This window comes from Erpetoichthys calabaricus, chromosome 10 (assembly GCF_900747795.2).
Source record: "Erpetoichthys calabaricus chromosome 10, fErpCal1.3, whole genome shotgun sequence".
Lineage (NCBI taxonomy): Eukaryota > Metazoa > Chordata > Cladistia > Polypteriformes > Polypteridae > Erpetoichthys > Erpetoichthys calabaricus.
The window spans coordinates 23,955,756-23,977,494 of NC_041403.2; the positions used below are offsets into that span (position 1 = coordinate 23,955,756).

General features: G+C 40.8%; 1 protein-coding gene across 2 annotated transcripts in view; it reads right to left on the minus strand.

Moving 5' to 3' along the window:
* The window catches only part of LOC114658898 (BMP/retinoic acid-inducible neural-specific protein 3-like), a 662,885-nt gene that overhangs the window by 159,960 nt on the left and 481,186 nt on the right, over window positions 1-21,739 (minus strand). The window contains exons 2-3 of one of the 2 annotated variants that reach the window (XM_051932809.1): window positions 4,142-4,286; window positions 1,806-2,086 (exon numbers count right to left, since the gene is read on the minus strand). In XM_051932809.1, the coding sequence (XP_051788769.1) occupies window positions 1,806-2,035 (230 nt within the window). In that variant the 5' untranslated portion in view covers window positions 2,036-2,086; window positions 4,142-4,286. Of the gene's footprint in view, window positions 1-1,805; window positions 2,087-4,141; window positions 5,339-21,739 lie in introns of those variants that run through there. The other variant, XM_028811008.2, reaches the window with a different exon arrangement.

Below are 21,739 nucleotides of genomic sequence, written 5' to 3' on the forward strand. Positions count from 1 at the left end.
GGTCAGTGGTGAGATGTGAACCCAGTCTTCTGGATGTTTTCTGAAAGGAAAAAAGCCAGTCACTCATTTTCTAACCCGCTTAGCCCTAAACAGGCTTGTGGTGGGACAGGGTGGTGCTGGAGCCTCACTCATCTTAGCATAGGGCTCAAGGCAGGAACAAATCCTGAACAGGGCGCCAGACCACCAGAGTCAACACAGACACGCACACACCTCAACCACACACCAGGGCCAATTTAGGACTGCCGTCTCACCTAACCTGCATGTCTTCGGACTGTGGGAGGAAACCAGAGCACCACGCATTGAGGACGTGAATTCTGGTCTCTCTCGGTACCACTGCGCCACCATGCCATCCAATATGAAAAAAGAAAAAGAAAAAAGCTCTTTGGTACATTAAGATTGATCTAATTTTAGTTATTTTTGATGAAGAACACGCTGTGCACTTGCAAATCATATACAAGTAAAATATAAAATATATCAGGGTAAATTAACAATGTCTGTTAATATAGCACTTAACTGCAAGAAATAAACGCTTAACGCCTTGAGCGTACTTTTATCTAGGCAGAGCTATTCCTAAAATGTCTGCCAGGGGGCGCGTCATGGCAAAATATAAGCTCTTGACTTCAGCCCTTTTTAAAATGACTTCCGTCGCCTCTGAAGGAGACTGAGTGGTCAGCAAAGCGTTACTCTTTGTTACAAAAATTAAATTATAGATAGATAGATAGATAGATAGATAGATAGATAGATAGATAGATAGATAGATAGATAGATAGATAGATAGATAGATAGATAGATAGATAGATAGATAGATAGATCCAGTGTCTTTTGATCTTAAAGAGAAGTTCATTATTTTAACATGTTACACCGGGTAACCAATAACCGTGCAACTTTTTTTTACAACAAAACAACGTAACAGGCGGAGAGTATTTCCACGTCACGTTCTTGTCCACCTCAATGTCAGTATGTATAATTCTGTCCATTATGAGTAGCATCATAAAACAGCACGATCACCGCTGACAGCACTTCGTTAAGATCGTAATCAAGTCAGAGAGTTCGAGAAAAACCAGACGTACGCTCTGACAAGCACATACACAGTTTACATGTGGAAGGCTTATAAACGGCAGCATGTCACTTCCAACTGAGATTAGCTATTCGGTACTTTAAGAAATCAAATGAAATTAAAAGTGTTGGATTGCTGTGTATGCGAAGCACGGAGAGTCAAAGCAGTACATTTACTACACTTGGATGATGTTATACAAGGTAACGACTGGTGGATTAATACATTTAAATGTATTCTGTATTGTAAATGTTCGTTGATGATTACGGTTTAGTGGCTTTTTATTAATAAATATGGAAAGCATTCAGTAAGAATACTTTATTAAATATCAGCATCTTATACTGCTGGATACAAGATCCATTAAATAGAAAATCGGATTTAGCGCAGCGCCATTCAGGTGAGCTTTGTTCGAGAGACTCTTCCGCGAATAGAAGACAGGAGTTCTCTCCCCTCGCGCGAACACCCTAAGGGATTGCAGACGGTGGGCGGATGATGTCCTCCATCGATCTAATTCAGGCGGTGGGTGGACAATATCTTTGTTTGACTGCAAACAGCCTGTGTGTAAAGCAGCGATCGCTGCAGATTATGTACTGTATTGGTAGTCTCTTAAAATAAAATTAAAAATAAATGAAAATCCTTTAAGTAATCCCTGGTGATAATATTTTGCAAAGATTTAAAAGGCATTATCTATACATTCTTCAACGTATGTCCTGTCAATCAGCAGTTCAGTTATTGTGTCTCACTTTCTTACCTATATATTTTGTATCTGGTCGTAAATCCCTGCTGATACCTTTCCACAAATTCGGTAAATTCCTGCGAGTGATGAAAAGGTCCTTTATCAGACAGCAGCCAGCCCAGAGGACCAGCAGCATCACTGGAACTCGCTGTGGCAGCTGAAACCCAGCAGTGAAGACTCAGTGTTATCCACTCCCATGGAACCATTAGAAGCAGCAGTTTAAAAACAATATACCGGCAGGTCATACTTCACCCAGGGACTCTTCATTCTCCCAAAACTTGTCGATGTCCTGTTGGCTAAAGAAAATAACAACAAAAAAATAAAAACAAGAAAAATCAGTGGTCTGTGGTATCTTCAGAAATTGAAGCTAAAAAAACCCCCAAAAAGTACTTGGAATTCCCCTAAGGTTGTTTAAACAATGCAAACAACAGAAGGAAGGAGTTAAACGATCAAACCAAACAGTGAAAGTTGATAAGTGACTGTGTCCCAAAACATTGCCATTTATTCGGCTTAATTTGTACAGCCTCCGTTTCTCAGGCTCGGAGAATATTGAAAGGGAGAGGAAAGCGCAACCCATCTGAGTAACGTGATGAGCTGGGAAAAAAAATATAATGAAAACTGGGACTCGCGTCTGCCGGCACGGCTTACTTGGCAAGAACGGGGACTTCAAAGTACGGCGTATTTTAAAAGTATGCTCTGAGCTGCAGTACATGCGTACGAAATGAAACACGAATGAACATTTTTAAATAGAAAAATAATTTACCGGCATGAAATAGTTCAGGAAACGCGTTTATTATGCATGTGCCTGTTATGTACGAGTAACTTGCTGAACAAGAAGGCGCTATATAAATAAAAATGTATAAAGCAGTCAAACTTCCAATAATATCCTAAACGCAAAACTGAATATGTAATCAACGGGAAAGGAAATTAAATTATTTTGAAAGCGTGATCTTCATTCTATCTTTAGACAATAAACGTATCATCCTTACATGTATTCGAATGATTGTGTGATCGACGATAGACGAGAATCAGAAAGACCTCAAAGGTTAAGCTGCAAGTGAAAATAAAATATTGGCCAGTAAATTAATTTTGGATATGTTATATAAATGTATAAAAGTACATAGAAGGGAGGACGTTAGGAAGTATCCGACTGATATTCAGTTGAAAGATGAGTACCTTACTGAAAAACTAATGAATAGAAAAATTAAGTAATATAAGTTCATACACATAGATAGATAGATAGATAGATAGATAGATAGATAGATAGATAGATAGATAGATAGATAGATAGATCTTGTGATGAACGGTGCACATGGACGGGCGTACCGGCCGGGATGGGGCAAGTAGCAATACACGACCGGGAGGCTAGTGTTAGATAGATAGATAGATAGATAGATAGATAGATAGATAGATAGATAGATAGATAGATAGATAGATAGATAGATAGATAGATAGATAGTCTCAAGCAAGTTCAGACATACGTGCCTCGTGCCTGGTTCTAATTAGTTTAGATGTATTGACGTTGGGCACCCTCCGACATACCTAAATAGCTTCATGTAGAAAGTTGAAACCTGTTCATGTAGCGGTCTCTTACAAGCTCAGAAAGATTCATGTTACTGTTTCTTCCAAGCCCCTAAACAGGGAGATGTCCGTGGCTGTCTCTAACAAGCTTAGGTAGATAGATTAATGTGACTGTCTCTTGCAAGCTTCACTAGATTCATGTGGCTGTCTCTTACAAGTTTAGACAGATTTATTTCGGCACCGCAACATCACTAGCGTAGTGTCAATTCAATTAAGTTTGTTTTTTCCTTTGTGCATTTGTCTTTTGTAAGCAGATAGTTAGGAAGATACAGTACCAGTTAGATAGAAAGATATGAAAGGCACTATGTAATAGATAGATAGATAGATAGATAGATAGATAGATAGATAGATAGATAGATAGATAGATAGATAGATAGATAGATAGATAGATAGATAGATAGATAGATAGATAGATAGATAGTCAACAAGTTACTTAGAGCAGTTATACTAAACGACACAGCGTGAAGAATTAACACGCAAACTTGCATAGGAAGTCGATTATTAGTGTTATATTTAACTCTGCGTTATAAAACAGTAAAATCATCCTCGTGATAAATGTTCCTGCAAGTAATATCGATTAATAATGTTGATTTTAATATATAAATAATACATAAAACAATTAAAGCGTCCTCGCGTTATCTTGTAACTTTTATACATTCCATGCAGAGCCGTATTACTAACATGTTTAGGGAAAATGACTTAAATTTTATTTTTAGTTAAAAGATATCAGTTAACGAAATTGCACTATATAGATATACACACATTCTTACCTGCTCTGTAAGTTTTTGTTTCTTCTACCACAGCAAGTAGTTATGAATACTTTGAAATTATTATATAGTCAAAACGTAGTGTCTTTTTTGGTCTGGATATTCCGAGTAGAAAACGTAAGCTGAGAATTTGTTCCGAAAAAAAAGTCTGAATTAAATTATAAATCGTAAAGAAATAACAAAATGAAAAAACTCTCAATATCAATAACAAGATGTTAGAATAGCCTTCTAAAATATCAAACATAAAAACGTAAAAAAGTGCAAGAGGATCTTGTCAGTCCAAACATGAACTGACAGGGTTTTGCCAACGGGGACTGCCGGCATCCATTGGCGGCTCTCTTTCTAGTGGACGTTTCTGAGCCTGGTTGCTCTCAGGCTCGTCTTCTGCTCGCTTTGCCAACTCAAAGACTTCTCGTGCCTCTGCCTGTAGCCAGCAGCGCCTCCCCGAGTGTGTGATTTTGATCCGACAGCATGGGCTTGCGCGCGGCTACCTGTAAGCGGACTGGTAAATGTCCCAAGCTGGATCTTCCTCTCACAGCTGTACAGTCATTTTATGTTCTTCATCGACGAGAGCTGTATCTTTACAGCAGTCGCCTATTCTGTATTTTTCATATATTTATTTATGGAGTTTATTCGATGCATGAACCCATAAGCGACGGTGCGGTGAGGAGCGCGTGCAGGTGGCTGAGAGCGAGCGTCCTGGAAGTGCGAAGCGCGTGCACGTGCGGCCGTTTCCAGTTTCTGCAACGCCTGCCTGCGTGCTCTGCCTTTTTTAATTTTGCGCCGCAAACTTCTTCCCTGACTCTGGTTGGCTGCGTGCAGACCGGGTGTTTGAAGGTTCTGTTATCTCTGGCGAGGTAACGTCTTCTCCTCTTGTGCTTTTGGTTAACCGTTTACGGGACGAATGACACAAACGCACAGCAAAAGATGCGAGCGAGCGAGCTGGTGAGCACAGAGCCTGCTCTCCTCGTAACTGACGGAAAGAGAGACGCAGCGGGGTGCTGATTTACTGTGCTCTGCATTCACATTGGATTATGAGAGGCGTTAGAAGGAGATAAAAATGATGCATCGCGCGGCACAATTTCTCGTACTGCTAGTAGACAGAAATAAAATATCTTAATGCGCCCGGCCGGTTGATGTACTCCTAGCAGGATGTTAACATATTGCACTCACTGTGACCCTTTGATTAAATTGGCTGTCTTCATAGTTCACCCTAGGGGATTTCTTTCCCCCTCAATAGAAGACATGACATCAGATGATAACTGCTTCTGGGGATGTGATCCCAACTGGACATTTAACACAAAAGCAGACTGCAGAGATAAGTTGTATTCTCTAATTTTAAAAGGACATCTTTAATAACAATTTCGAAAAATGAGCTATTGTGAAGCCCCTGGAAAAACAGCCTGGCATAATAGTAATGGTTGAGATTGAAACTGTAATAGTTGAATTCAGGAGATGCTGTTTTGCAGCTGTATTTTTGTTTGCTTGTACATTTAAGATTAAGTGTTTCATTTTGTCCTTCAATGTATTGTCTTAAGCAATCTTCGAAACAAGATTTAAATCTATTTTTCTGCTTTATTTTCAGCTATATTAGTATTAGTTTTAATAAAATAAGATACATTTCACTTCTCCTTTATACTGTCTACAAGTTCACTCTGCTTCAGGTAGCAAGGCAGTGATATTCTATATATGTATAGAGAGTGTCTTAATGATTGGTAACATTCAAATTAACGCAGAGTTGTAATTTTCGTAATGTTTCCTTAAATGTTTTACTAAATATGTGGAAGTGGGCGGCACGGTGGCGCAGTGGTAGCGCTGCTGCCTCACAGTTAGGAGACCTGGGTTCGCTTCCTGGGTCCTCCCTGCGTGGAGTTTGCATGTTCTCCCCGTGTCTGCGTGGGTTTCCTCCGGGCGCTCCAGTTTCCTCCCACAGTCCAAAGACATGCAGGTTAGGTGGATTGGTGATTCTAAATTGGCCCTAGTGTGTGGGTGTGTGTTTGTGTGTGTCCTGCGGTGGGTTGGCACCCTGCCCGGGATTGGTTCCCTGCCTTGTGCCCTGTGTTGGCTGGGATTGGCTCCAGCAGACCCCCGTGACCCTGTGTTCGGATTCAGCAGGTTGGAAAATGGATGGATGGATGGATGTGGAAGTGTGGATTAGGAGCGATGCCAGGATTTCATAAATGGGTGGGCCTAATAAAAAAAAAAAACTAAATGTTCTGTCATACTAATGTAAAGAATGTCGCTTTTTTTAGCCAATGTCATGCACGTCTGAGGATCCCCTACAGGCTCTGTAGAGATATTTAATAACCAGCCTGGATAAAGAGTGTGGTCACTATTGCTAGCACTGTCTTCTCCTTCAACTCCCTGCAGCACCGCAAAAAACCGTCAAGTGAGTGGGGGTTGATTTGCTTTCAATCCTATTTTTTGTAAAAGTTGATCTATATGTATGGAATGATTACAATAAAATTAATAAATAAAAAAATTTTAAAAAAACGACAAGTGAAGGCACCTGACTCCGCCCCCTTTCAGTCCCTTGGCCATAAATACCCCGACTCTCTAGGAAGGAATCGTCACATTGGCAACTGCTACTCGCCATACAGAGCTCCTGAGCAAACTGACCCTAATCCATGGCTGGAGCTGAGCCTTAATTTTGTTAGAGGAAGCCCAAGGACAAGGACAATAATGCCTAAGGAGCGTTTTGTTTTTGTTTGAAACTTGCTGTTTATTAAATGGGATGACCAGGTTGGCACTCCAAATTTCCTTCAGAGAGCAAGTCATTGCTGCACTTGGCAACACACATCTAGTTTGAATGATTTTTGTTAACACTAATTTATATCCACTTACACATAAACTGACTGGCTATCTTTTGATGATATACAGTACATCCGGAAAGTATTCACAGCGCATCACTTTTTCCACATTTTGTTATGTTACAGCCTTATTCCAAAATGGATTAAATTCATTTTTTTCCTCAGAATTCTGCACACAACACCCCATAATGACAACATGAAAAAAGTTTACTTGAGGTTTTTGCAAATTTATTAAAAATAAAAAAACAGAGAAATCCCATGTACATAAGTATTCACAGCCTTTGCTCAATACTTTGTCGATGCACCTTTGGCAGCAATTACAGCCTCAAGTCTTTTTGAATATGATGCCACAAGCTTGGCACACCTATCCTTGGCCAGTTTTGCCCATTCCTCTTTGCAGCACCTCTCTAGCTCCATCAGGTTGGATGGGAAGCGTCGGTGCACAGCCATTTTAAGATCTCTCCAGAGATGTTCAATCGAATTCAAGTCTGGGCTGTGGCTGGGCCACTCAAGGACATTCACAGAGTTGTCCTGAAGCCACTCCTTTGATATCTTGGCTGTGTGCTTAGGGTTGTTGTCCTGCTGAAAGATGAACCGTCGCCCCAGTCTGAGGTCAAGAGCGCTCTGGAGCAGGTTTTCATCCAGGATGTCTCTGTACATTGCTGCAGTCATCTTTCCCTTTATCCTGACTAGTCTCCCAGTCCCTGCCACTGAAAAACATCCCCACAGCATGATGTTTGCCACCACTATGCTTCACAGTAGGCATGGTATTGGCCTGGTGATGAGCGGTGCCTGGTTTCCTCCAAACGTGACACCTGGCATTCACACCAAAGAGTTTAATCTTTGTCTCATCAGACCAGAGAATTTTCTTTCTCATGGTCTGAGAGTCCTTCAGGTGCCTTTTGGCAAACTCCAGGCGGGCTGCCATGTGCCTTTTACTAAGGAGTGGCTTCCATCTGGCCACTGTACCATACAGGCCTGATTTGTGGATTGCTGCAGAGATGGTTGTCCTTCTGGAAGGTTCTCCTCTCTCCACAGAGGACCTCTGGAGCTCTAACAGAGTGACCATCAGGTTCTTGGTCACCTCCCTGACTAAGGCCCTTCTCCCCCGATCACTAGTTCAGATGGCCAGCACTAGGAAGAGTCCTGGAGGTTTCGAACTTCTTAAACTTATGGATGATGGAGGCCATTGTGCTCATTGGGACCTTCAAAGCAGCAGAAATTTTTCTGTAACCTTCCCCAGATTTGTGCCCCGAGACAATCCTGTCTCGGAGGTCTACAGACAATTCCTTTGACTTCATGCTTGGTTTGTGCTCTGACATGAACTGTCAATTGTGGGACCTTATATAGACAGGTGTGTGCCTTTCCAAATCATGTCCAGTCAACTGAATTTACCACAGGTGGACTCCAATTAAGCTGCAGAAACATCTCAAGGATGATCAGGGGAAACAGGATGCACCCGAGCTCAATTTTGAGCTTCATGGCAAAGGCTGTGAATACTTATGTACATGTGCTTTCTCAATTTTTTTATTTTTAATAAATTTTCAAAAATCTCAAGTAAACTTTTTTCACGTTGTCATTATGGGGTGTTGTGTGTAGAATTCTGAGGAAAAAAATTAATTTAATCCATTTTGGAATAAGGCTGTAACATAACAAAATGTGGAAAAAGTGATGCGCTGTGAATACTTTCCGGATGCACTGTATACAACATACCAGGCCACCGCACGGCAAACACGGCCAAATAATATCCACCATAATTTTCACCAGTAACATATAACAGCACACCGACAGATTAGCGCTTTTGGGATTCCTTGTCATTTATGTATTTACAAAGCGCCGTCCCTCGAGTTTTACTTGACTCATGTTTTGAACATGCCTGATGGATGCGTTTCCAATGACTGAATCAATGAGTGAACCTGTCCTAAATTAGATTATTGCTAAAATCCCAAAATCATATCATTCAAGAAACCCCATGTACTGTATCTTTAATGTCAATCAGCTGCAAAATTAAACCTAACGCTTACCAGCTGTAACAGACGTTTTGCTTGTTTAGACGTTCTCTGGTCACTACTTGAGCAGTTAAGAACAGCATCCTCATCCACCGAGCGTGGGTCTTCAGAAGAGACGCACATGAAGCGCTTGAAGGAGAAAGGGGACACCCACCCAGCCAGATTAGCTGAATCAACCCTAGTGGTCAATGGAGAGTTACAGATGTCACAGCCAGTCAGGCGCTATATAAACAAAATGCATTATTAAGTTGGAAATTTGAACACCGATTGAGTTGGAGGCTCGTGAATATCTGACAAATCCAAGACCTGGCTGATCCTTCGACATTTGGTGGTGGATTGGTTGTGGATGTTCCAGCACACTCAGTAGGAATGTTGGTAGCAAACCCATTGCTAAGGTTAGCAGGGCTAGAGGTTGGGTTTTTACTTGCCATGGGGGCACCACCAAAATTTTCAGTGCAGACATCAGACTCCAGAACGTTTTGCAATAAACCTTGTTTCATTTTGCCAATAAAACTTAAAAGGGTTGTTTGTCAAGACACACTTAATGTTTGCTCTATTCACATTTCCCTCCAATGAGTCCTACCTACACAACTGCTAAGTTTGGATAGTCTCCTGTTAACACCATGTGTTTTAAGTGGCTCTGATTGTCTTATATATAATTAATTTTCTTTTCAAAACCTTGCTGTACAAACGCATGCCATAAAATCACAATCCATAAATATGCCTTGTTGTAGGATGAAGTGCTGTCCAATGAGTTTGGAGACAATTATTGGAAGTTGAGGAGATGTTTCTATACACGTCAGAATTAATTGTGCGACTGCCATCAGCAGTTTCATCATCAATGAAGAGAAGTGTGCCAGGACCTGTGGCAGCCATATATGCCCAAGTCATAACACCCCCACTGCCATGTTTAACAGATGAGGTGGTCTGCTTTGGATCTTGGACAGTTCCTTTTTGTCTCCACACTTTGCTCTTGCCATCACTCTGATTCAAGTTCATCTTTGTATCATCTGTCCACAAGACCTTTTTTCCAGAATTCTGTAGACACATTTAAGTCCTTTTTCCAGAAACTGTAATCTGGCCATCCTGCTTTTGTGGTCTGCATTATGAAGTCTTCTGTAGATAGTCGTCTCTGAGACACAAACACACACATTAGCCTCCTGATGACTGCTTCTGGTCTGTCGGACAAGAGTTTGGGGTTTCTTCTTTACCGTAGTGAGGATTCTTCTGCTGTCAACAGTGGAGGTCTTCCTTGGCCCACCAGTCCCTTTGCAATTATTGAGCTCACCAGTGTGTTCTTTCTTCTTAAAGATATAATGGACAGTTGATTTAGATCACCATAAGGTTTTATCAATGTCTTTATTGAATTTATTCTTGTTTTCCGGCTTCATAATGGCTTCTTTGACTTTAATTGGCACAGCTCACAGTTGAACAATGGCAACTGTGGACTCCACAGGGTAGCAAGCCGAAGTATCTTATGAAGCAGTGAAACCCACCTGAGGAATCACAAACACTTGTGACATCAACTGTCCCAAATATTATGGTTCCCTGAAATGGAGATGGGGCATGAAGAAAAAGTGTTGTCATTTCTACACGGTGTGACCAAAATGTATGCAAATATCCTTAAATGGAAGTCTGCAATATGCACTTTAATCACAATGTCTGATAGATAGATAGATAGATAGATAGATAGATAGATAGATAGATAGATAGATAGATAGATAGATAGATAGATAGATAGATAGATAGATAGATAGATAGATAGATAGATAGATAGATAGATAGATAGATAGATACTTTATTAATCCCAAGGGGAAATTCACATTCTCCAGCAGCAGCATACTGATAAAAACAATATTAATTAAAGAGTAATAAAAACGCAGTGCAAGTTTAAAAAAAAAATGCAAGGTGGAGAGTGCCAGGCAGGTATAACAGTCAATAATCTTGTGTAGTGTTAACGTTTACCCCCCGGGTGGAATTAAAGAGTCGCATAGTGTGGGGGAGGAACGATCTCCTTAGTCTGTCAGTGGAGCAGGACGGTGACAGCAGTCTGTCGCTGAAGCTGCTCCTCTGTCTGGAGATAATACTGTTTAGTGGATGCAGTGGATTCTCTATGATGGACAGGAGCCTGCTCAGCGCCCGTCGCTCCGCCACAGATGTCAAGCTGTCCAGCTCCATGCCTACAATAGAGCCTGCCTTCCTCACCAGTTTGTCCAGGCGTGAAGCGTCCCTCTTCTTTATGCTGCCTCCCCAGCACACCACCGTGTAGAAGAGGGCGCTCATCACAACTGTCTGATAGAACAACTGCAGCATCTTATTGAAGATGTTGAAGGACGCCAGCCTTCTAAGGAAGTATAGCCGGCTCTGCCCTCTCTTGCACAGAGCATCAGTATTGGCAGTCCAGTCCAATTTATCATTCAGCTGCATTCCCAGGTATTTATAAGTCTGTACTCTCTGCACACAGTCACCTCTGACGATTACGGGGACCATGAGGGGCCTGGTCCTCCTAAAATCCACCACCAGCTCCTTGGTTTTTCTGGTGTTCAGGTGTAGGTGGTTTGAGTCGCACCATTTAACAAAGTCCTTGATTAGGTTCCTATACTCCTCCTCCTGCCCACTCCTGATGCAGCCCACGGTAGCAGTGTCGTCAGTGAACTTTTGCACATGGCAGGACTCCGAGTTGTATTGGAAGTCTGATGTATATAGGCTGAACAGGCCTGGAGAAAGTACAGTCCCATGCGGCGCTCCTGTGCTGCTCACCACAATGTCAGACCTGCAGTTCCCGAGATACACATACTGAGGTCTGTCTGTAAGATAGTCCATAATCCATGCCACCAAGTATGAATCTACTCCCATCTCTGTCAGCTTGTCCCTAAGGAGCCGAGGTTGGATGGTGTTGAATGGTGTAATTTGCAATTTTAAACTGTGGAGCAGAGGGGTAAATCAAGAAAAAAAAAGCGTGTCTTTGTCCCAAACATTATGTAGGCATTTAATAAGGTGCTTACCATATTTTTGGAGTCATTAAGGTTCTTCATTGATAGCTAACTAAAAAGAGAGTAGAAAGGAAATCGGAGCCGACTCTTTGAGTTCATGCCACCTAATAAATGAACACATTTTCATATCATTTTTCAATGCAAATATCATGATGGGATAAATATGAAATTCAGGTTCCAAGCTTAGATGAAAAATGGCTCAAAGGTTTATTGAAGCATTTTAAACACCTAAAGAACAGTTTCATTTCTGAGAAAACATCTTCCTTTTTATGATTTTTGCCCATTATTCACGTCTCAGATGTATTACCGTTTAATTGCAAAACAATTAAGAGCCAAGAATTTAATGTAAGAGGCCTGTTGAAAAATGTCACAACATCATCTAAATATGACATTTCTTTTTCTTTTCATTTAATTTAGCACTAAGAGAAGTAAAGGAATTCTTTCTGGTCCCAGTTTCTTTAAATGTGATAGCACTCACGGCAGCATTAATGATTACCTTTGCAACATTTCTATACAGAATTTGGCAGACGGCAAATATTCTTTGATATTTAGCTGAGCAATAACTCCAGCACCTGGGAGACATTCTGTAATATATCTGAATTCTCCTGCATTTGGTGAATTGAAATTGCTAGTAGGAGATTCAAGTATCTTCTCTAAACCCTGAATTTCCAGCATGCTTTTGGATGATGTTACATCAACAAGGAAATGAGAGAAATGAACACAGAAGTGTTTACAGCGTGCAGTCAGAAAAGAAAGAGTTTGTGAGCATTGGAGCACATTTGCCAGTCTGTGTTTTTGTAAGGTATGCTGCTATATTGCTTAGAATATTGTCATTGAATGAATTTGCAAAACTGAAATGTAAAATTACTGACGACACATACAACCTTATATTCTACCAGTTCATAGTGTCCGGTGTGCAGTTCCACACTGTGCTTTGCTGGGAATAACACCAGAACTGGGAATGACAGAGAGACGAAGAAAGTGATCAGCAAGGATGGCTCTTTTAGAGGACAGCACTTGGACTAATGAAAGTGGTGGCAGAAAAGAGGATGAAGGCAAGAAAGAGTATTATACTGGAAATATCATGCAGTATCATACCAGTTGTCTGCATGATGCATTGTACTGGGCTGACTTTAGCCACTGGTCTAATAGACTCTGTTGGGACACTACTTTGCCACCTGACTCCATAATGTCTCCTTACCATCATGTCTGTCTTCACCATAACCAGTTATAACAGACACACTGGCATACTGACAAAATCGGTTTATATGCTTATTACATTCCACGTACAGTTCTTGTTCATAAACGAAGATATTAGCTTGCAATGTGTTTTGTTTGATGTTTTCCTGTACTGTGTTGTACACTGTAAAAAATGTTTTATTGGATCAACCTAAATAAATTACTTCACAAGGTAACAAGCAATTTAATTGATTTCTTTCAAATTTTAAAAAGTATTGGAGTAAACTTAATTCATTTGAGTTTGCTTTAACCTTTTCAAAAACTTGAATAAAAGCAAAAAATGTATTTAGCTCAAACCAAATTTCTTTAAAAACTCAAATTAACTGCAGTGGGCTGGCACCCTGCCCGGGGTTTGTTTCCTGCCTTGCGCCCTGTGTTGGCTGGGATTGGCTCCAGCAGACCCCCGTCACCCTGTAGTTACGATATAGCGGGTTGGATAATGGATGGATGAACTCAAATTTAAATTTTGTCCATTATTGTATTCACTGTAATGCCAACTTAAATTCTATAATTATAGTCACAAACTCGAGGCAGAGTCATATAAAGGTTTGGGGCAGCCACCTGTATAATTTGGTTTCCTGGCTGCAAAATTGCTTTTCAAAATAATACAGCACTGATGTGCACAAAACCGAGTCAAAACAGAACTGAGGGAATAGGGAAAAGGTGGAGGCTTTTAAAGGGGGAGACAGGAAGTGAAGTCAAAGGGGTCGGGCTCATGTAGGTCTTCTGCCATTGGTGCGAGCCCGGATGTGACATCACAGGGGACGGAGCCGGCAAGATCTCCAAAGTGATTTTTTGCTTTAGACTAAATAGAAGATGTCACATTAAGCGACAGCAAGGTTTTTCAATTTGAAGTAAAGCAAAAAATTACGTTAGGTGAACAAACATATTAATATAGTTCATTACAACTAGTAAAATTACTTAAATCAAAAAGAGCCCTTTTTCTCTTTTTAGAGTGCAGCTTGAGCAAGTAAATTTCTCTTTGGGAATTAATAAAGTACTATCCATCTGTCTGAGGGTAGCATGGTGGTGCAGTGGTAGCCCTGCTGCCTCGCAGTAAGGAGACCTGGGTTCGTATCCCAGGTCCTCCGTGTGTGGAGTTTGCATGTTCTCCCCGTGTCTATGTGGGTTTCCTCTGGGTGCTCCAGTTTCCTCCAACAGTCTAAAGACATGCAGAATAGGTGCATTGGTGATCCTAAATTGTGCTTGGTGTGTGTGTGCCCTGTGGTGGGCTGGCACCCTGCCCGGAATTTGTTCCAGCTTTGCGTCCCGTGTTGGCTGGGATTGGCTCCAGCAGACCCCCATGACCCTGTGTTAGGATATAGCGGGTTGGATAATGGATGGATTGATATCCTTCTATCTGCTTTGGGTTCAGAAAGCATTTAGACCATTTCTGCTCACTTTATTGTACTGTATTGTACTTAACCTTAGATCTTCAAATGAGTGTCTCCTTAGAATTCCAAGAACAAAACTTGAAACAAGTGGTGAGGCGGCCTTCTGCTGTTATACACCTAAAATCTGGAATAGCTGACCGATAGAAATTCACCAGGCTGATACAGTGGAACACTTTAAAAAATTGCTAAAAACCCCGTTATTTTAACATGGCTTTCTCATAACTTCATTTTAGTGTAACCCTGATATTCTATATATGCATTGAAATATCATTCTTGGTGACTTCCCAATCCATACTAACCCCTAATTTCTCTACTGTTCTTTTTCCGGTTTTCCGTGGTGCTGATCTGCGCCATCACTACCCGGTCAAAGTGCCGTGATGTCCCTACATTGATGGATTGAAGGCCAGAGGTCCACATGACTATCATCGCCTAATTCTTTCACGTGATGCCTGAAAACCATGAGGACTGATTGAGATCATTGATGTTAGGTAGAATGCCTAGTGAGGGCTGGGTGGTCTCGTGGCCTCTGAACCTCCTTGCAGATTTTTTTTTCTCCAGCCCTCTAGAGGTTTTTTTTTTTTTTCTGTTCTCACTGGCCGTCGGACCTTACTTCATTCTTTGTTACTTAATATTGCCTAAACCTATTTTTATATTTTTCTTTTTTCTTTCTTCATTTAGTAAGGCACTTTGAGCTACATCATTTGTATGAAAATGTGCTATAGAAAAAAATGTTGTTGTCGTAGATTTAAATTTGAAATTGATGCATTTGCTGTTTTTGTTAATCAATAACTCATAATGACAAAGTGAAAACGTTTTCAGAAAAGGTTTGCAAATTTATTGCAACTCAAAAACTGGAATCTCTCATCCCTAGAAGCATGCAGATCTTTTGCTGTGGCACTCCAAATTTTGGTCAGGTACAGCCAAGTTTGCTGTAATTATCCTTGAGATGTGTCCAGAATTTGATTGGGGTCCACCTGTGGCTACATTAATTGTTTAGGAAGGCCCACACCTGTGTATAGAAGGTCCTATATTTCAAACAGCATGTCAGTATAAAACCAAAGAACTCTCTGTTAACATCCACAATCAAATTGTTGTGAGGCATAGATCAGGGCAAGGAGATAAATCCATTTCTAAAACCTTATCTGTTGCCAGGAGCACAGCAGCTTCAATAAAGAAATGGAAGAATTTTGGAACCTTCAGGACTCTTCCTAGACTTGTCCATCTGGCCAAAATGAGTAACCAGGGATAGAAGGGGCTTGGTTAGGAAGGTGACCAAGAATCCAATGGCCACTCTCACTGAGCATCTGAAGACCTCTACTTAGATGTGAGAACCAGTCGAAAGGATGACCACCTCAGAAGTACTCCATAAATCAGGCATTTACGATTGAGTGGCCAACTCCAGAGAATGAGGAAAATGATTTTCTAGCCTGATGATGCAAACATTGAACTCTTTGGATAGAACTTCCAGCACTATGTCTGGCTAAGACCAGGCACTGCTCGTCTCTTGCCTAATCCCTACTCTACAATAAATCATGGTGTAGGCAGCTTTGTTCTATGTGGCTGCTTCTTAGCACCAGGGACAGGGAGACTGATCAGAACTGAGGCAAAATACAGAAAGGTCCTTAAAGAAAAACTGCTCCAGAGTGCATGCGGCCTCAGATTGGGTAGATGGTAGACACTTAACCTAAGAAGAGTCAAAGCTGTAGTTGCTGCTAAAAGAGCTTATATAAAAGTATTGAATTTAGGGTAAGAATCCTTATATGAATGAGAGATTTCAGTTTTTAATTTTGAATAAATTTGGAAACTGTTTCCACTTTATCATTTGGGGTTATTGAGTATGGAGTGACAGGCAAATTGGCAAATTTATCCATTTAAAATTAAATGTACAACACAATTACCTGTGCAGAAAGGGATCTGAATACATTGTGAATCAATCTATCTATCTATCTATCTATTGTGAACCACAAGGGGGTGCTGGAGTACCCTAAACCCCAGACACAACAGGATAGACCCAAGTCCCGGATGCAGATACACATTTTATCATACCAAATACCTTACAGAAGGCTTCAACAGAACACAATTCTCTCTTCCTCTCTCTCTCTCCACTCCTCCAGGCAAGCTTTGTCCTTCTGCTACCCGACTCCAACTCACCTGGATGAGGTTGAGCGACTTCTTTTATCTTGGACTTGAGAGTACTTCCGGTGCTAGGGCATAGCCCTTTGGAAGTACTTCCAGGGCAAATGGAAGCACTACAAAGTAGGGAACATGGAAACCGTACAGCACCCCTGGAAGGCTGCCTCATGGGAGTATAGTTCCCACCATACCAGTTGTCCTTACAAGTAGTGTGATGCTGCCACCTAGTGTATTGGGGGAGCATGTCGTCCTGATAGGTTATCTCCTCATGTCCAAGCATCACACTAGCCTCCCAGATTGGTATTGTTCCTTGCCCCATCTTGGCCGGGACGCCTCTCCATGTGCACTGTCCATCACACTATCTATCTATCACATTTAGATCCTATATGTGTTATTTTTATAGCATCCTTCATACCCCTCTATGTTATAACCTTTTTACTCTATCTATTGCCATTGATTAAACAAAAGAACATCAGCTGGTTGATGCTCTGTTTGTTATTCTAAATGAAACACATATAAAGAGCAACACAAGCCAGGCATGTACACAAATGAAAGCAGTTCACACAAAGCAATAAATAGAAGCAAAAGATGGAGACAAGGGTTCAAATCTTTGCACATCATTACAAGTTTAAACTTCAGTATGAGTAAAAATGTCTGGAAAACAAGTAAAAACTGAACTTGTAGATGGACAGGAAGTAGTAACTGTTAAGAATTCTAAAAATGAAAAATATGGGCGGCACGGTGGCGCAGTGGGTAATGCTGCTGCCTCGCAGTTAGGAGACCCGAGTTCACTTCCCAGGTGCTGGGATGTTCTCCCCGTGTCTGCGTGGGTTTCCTCCGGTGCTCCGGTTTCCTCCCACAGTCCAAAGACATGCAGGTTAGGTGGATTGGCGATTCTAAATTGTCCTTGGTGTGTGGGTGAGTGTGTGCCCTGTGGTGGGCTGGCGCCCTGCCCGGGGTTTGTTTCCTGCCTTGCGCCCTGTGTTGGCTGAGATTGGCTACAGCACACCCCCGTGACCCTGTAGTTAGGATATAGCGGGTTGGATAATGGATGGATGAAAAATGAAAAATATACTACAAATGCAATGCTTCTAGTGCTTCACTCTTGACATTTCTGTCAGTCCTTTTAGTCATTCTTACTCAGAACCATAAACTTTATAAGACACAAACTTTGGGGACAAATAAAACATGTAATCTAATCGGATTTTTTTTTTTGCTCTTTATTTCGCCTTATACAATTTCTCGTATTAGGAATTTGTTAGTTTTCGCATACCCCTTGGGGTCAGAGCGCAGGGTCAGCCATTGTACAGCACCCCTGGAGCAATTACAGGTTAAGGGTTTTATCTAATCTGTTACTCCACAGTTAACACATTGTTCCACACTATCTACAGTACCTGTAAAACATATTTACCCCATTGTAATTTCTCACATTTTATTGCTATAAAACATTGATTTGTAGTGGTCCCCCTTGTGAAATGCCCAAGCTGGATGGCATGTCTTCCTGTCACTTCCTTCATTGCCCCACCTATCACTGGCGTAAGAAGTGCTGTGTAATTCCATAATCCCAGCCAGATTCTAGTAAATAATGTGATGATCTTCACTACTAAGGCCAGCCAAGCTGTTTTTTTGTCCTCTGCTATGGTGACCTCCAATAACTATGCTGTCATATTTGAGCCTGTGCTCTTCTCCAAGACTTTGCCTGACAGTAAAATCAAAGTCAATGCAAATGAACTGTGTAATAAGATACATTTAATTCATTACAAGTGTAAAAGTGTTAAGCTGTGACAGCAGGGCCCAGTACTTTACTGAATGCCTTTCAACCTTCTTTTTGTTTACTAATGATTCACCAAAATACCTTGGGTGAGTTTCCTTTTCCTGCGATGAGGTATAGATTGCAGGACTCAGAGTTTTTTCTATGTAGTTCCTTTACGTTCTGTTATTATCTGGAGTAAGGATCACAGTAAAAATCATATGACGCCTTCATATATACACCAGAGCAAGCCAGGCACTCCACTTGTGTTTCTAAACTTGCCTCACCTCAACCCAGCCAGCTCCCCCAATACTGCCTGAGGCTGCAGCCTACCCAGGACCAGAAATGGGAAACTGGCTTTAAAGTTTAAAATGCTGTTAACAGATCTATAATATCCATTGATGTCTCCCAAGGGAAAGCAAACCGCAAATAAATAAATAAATAAGTAAATAAATACATAAATTTGGCTTAAGAAGACAAGCACATCAAGAAATCTTTATAAGAGAAGATTTATTTCAAAAAGAGAAAAACAACAATCAAAAAAGGAGATGCCCAAAAGGCAATCCACAGCAGGCAGGTCTCAATGCACAATCTGTAAACACAATACAGAAACCAGTGAAGAAGTCATCTAAAATCCAGAAAGTCCTCAAGAAAATCAATACTCACAAAGAACTCCTTCACAACTACACCACTCTACTCTGGGGCTATTATTTTCTCTGGCTTAAATAGCCAAAGGAGAGTCTTAAGCGCCCCTTTCTTGGGGTACTGGCCACCAAACACACTAAAGAACACAACATAACATAGAGAAACACAATTAATAATGAAAAAAAAAAAAACATATTGAAAGAAAAATATAATCTTACATAAAAAAGTAATCAAACTAATGAAGCATGGAAATATAATAAACAATGTCAAAAACATTAAATATGCCAAATATTAAACTAATCCAAGGCTGTCACACTGGCTAAATCATAACAAGTTCCTGTAGCATCTGGAGTGACTGTTATATTAAACTGCAGCCAACAAAAATTGGTGACTCTAGATTATAAAAATATATGAAATATTTTATTGTTTGAGGCTAAATTTAAGTTATGTTTAAACTACTTTTAGGTTACATTTAAGTTAAAGTTAAAAAAAAAAAAAATGAAACCTTCCAAGGTCCAACACTACTACAGATCCACAGTAAACCCGGGCTCTATAAGCTAGTAAATGAGCATATTCCATATTTAAAGAGAATCTAACATCATATCTGACATCACTTCCTGGGTCCAGCCCCTTGAGCCCACCCCTTCCTCCTTGGTTTTTCTCTTAAACGGTTCCACAGCCATCTTGACTTCAGTCTGAACTGGGACTCGCATCTGGAGAGATATTTTGTTAATTGATTTACAGTTTTTTTTTAACAATATATGGGGCTTGCCTTTGGGTGCCCCAAATTTTTATCATCTTTGTAGGTATATTTACACCTTAGTAAAAGGTTAAGTGTCTGTGTATCTGTTTGTGTGTCTGACTGGTTGGTATGTCTCTCTCATTCCAAAAGATGGCACTTCACAAACATTTTTAGTAATAAAATGCATTGCATGTGTCATTCCAACAGAAGGCTCACTGCTGTTACAAATCTCAAACCAAATTATACCAAATTTCTTTTGGTATATTTCTATATACAGGGTGAGTCAAAATTTATGTTAACATTTGAATGGCAGAAACAATTTATTCTAAAAACATACTTCAAATGTACAAGATGATTTATAGGAATGTCTCAACCTGTTCGCCATCATATTTAACATAAAAAAACCAGTGAGCAACAGTACCATTTAAAGCCCGGACACACACGGGGAATAGATGATACCACAGTCCGTTTTCTGTCCTTCAGGTCATTGATATCACGAACCTTCCTGTTATTCATGTGCTCCTTCACTATACCCCATAACCAGAAATCACAGGGTGTCAAATCAGGGCAGTGTGGAGGCCATGGCAATTGTCCATCACGACCTATCCATTGACCTAGAAAGGTGCGGTCGAGATAAAAATAATCAGTGTTAAGATAATTCTGACTCACCCTGTGTGTGTGTGTATATATATATATATATATATATATATATATATTGTAACAAAGGCGCTATATAGGCGGCCGACCTGACACAGATAGACACGTATAAAATGCACAAAGACCTTATTTTTTCTTCACCCGTGGGCACACGTCTTCCCCTTGACCCACAAGCAATACACAGTCCACAAGCACTATAAAGCACAGTAAACACAGCAACAACCTTTTTACCACCACTCCTCCACAAGCGTAGTCCTCCTCCTCCCGACCCTGGCTCCTCGAGTGGTGGTGGCTGGCCCTTTTTATAGCCCACCTGGAAGCATTCCAGGTGCTTGACCACCTGGTCCTAATTGCACTCCAGGTCGGGCTGAAGATTCGTACAGCCAGGCTGTTGAAACCAGACAGCCCCCCCTAGCGGCCACCCCAGGCCCCAGCCAGGCTGTGGAGGACTCCATCTCCTATGAAGCCCTGCGGGAGGTTGGGGAATCACCATTGGCCAGGGAGGCTGCCACCAAGCGACCCTGGGGAAGTACTGAGCTGTCCATGGCTGCTCCCCCGGAACATAAGCAGCAGGGGCGTATATATATATATATATATATATATATATATATATATATATATATATATATATATATATATATATATATAGTAAAAAGGCACTATATATGCGCCGAACCGAGATACAGATTGGACACGGAGGCACACGTATAAAATAAAACAATTTCTTCTTTTTTTTTTAATCTTAATATCTTAACTTAAAAGCGCTGAAGATTATTTCAAGCTTAAATACTGTTAATGGTAATATTTTCGGCAGATAGTATTAAGAATTTAGCTGCAAAAGATATCTCTGTTTTAATTCTCTAACGCCGCTGCAGGGTGGGGTTTGTTTTGTTTTGGACGTGCTCTGTCTCTTCGTATGTCAGAGGACTGGGACATCGCGAAGTGGGATCTAGCCTCATGTGGGGAGGCAAAATGGGGGGGTGGGGGGATAAAGGGGGGAGAGAAGGAGAGCAGGTTATATCTAATCTATTCTTGTAATCCTTTTAATTATAAATATCAATGCAACAATACGCTAAAATGCAATAACTCATGGGGAATCTTGAAACTAAGATTAAAACTGCCACATTACCAATTAAAACTATAAAATGACATTAAAAACTCAAAATCAATGTCTCCATGATGGGACAGTTAACTTTGTGAGCTGGAATGTTAAAGGCCTGAATCACGAA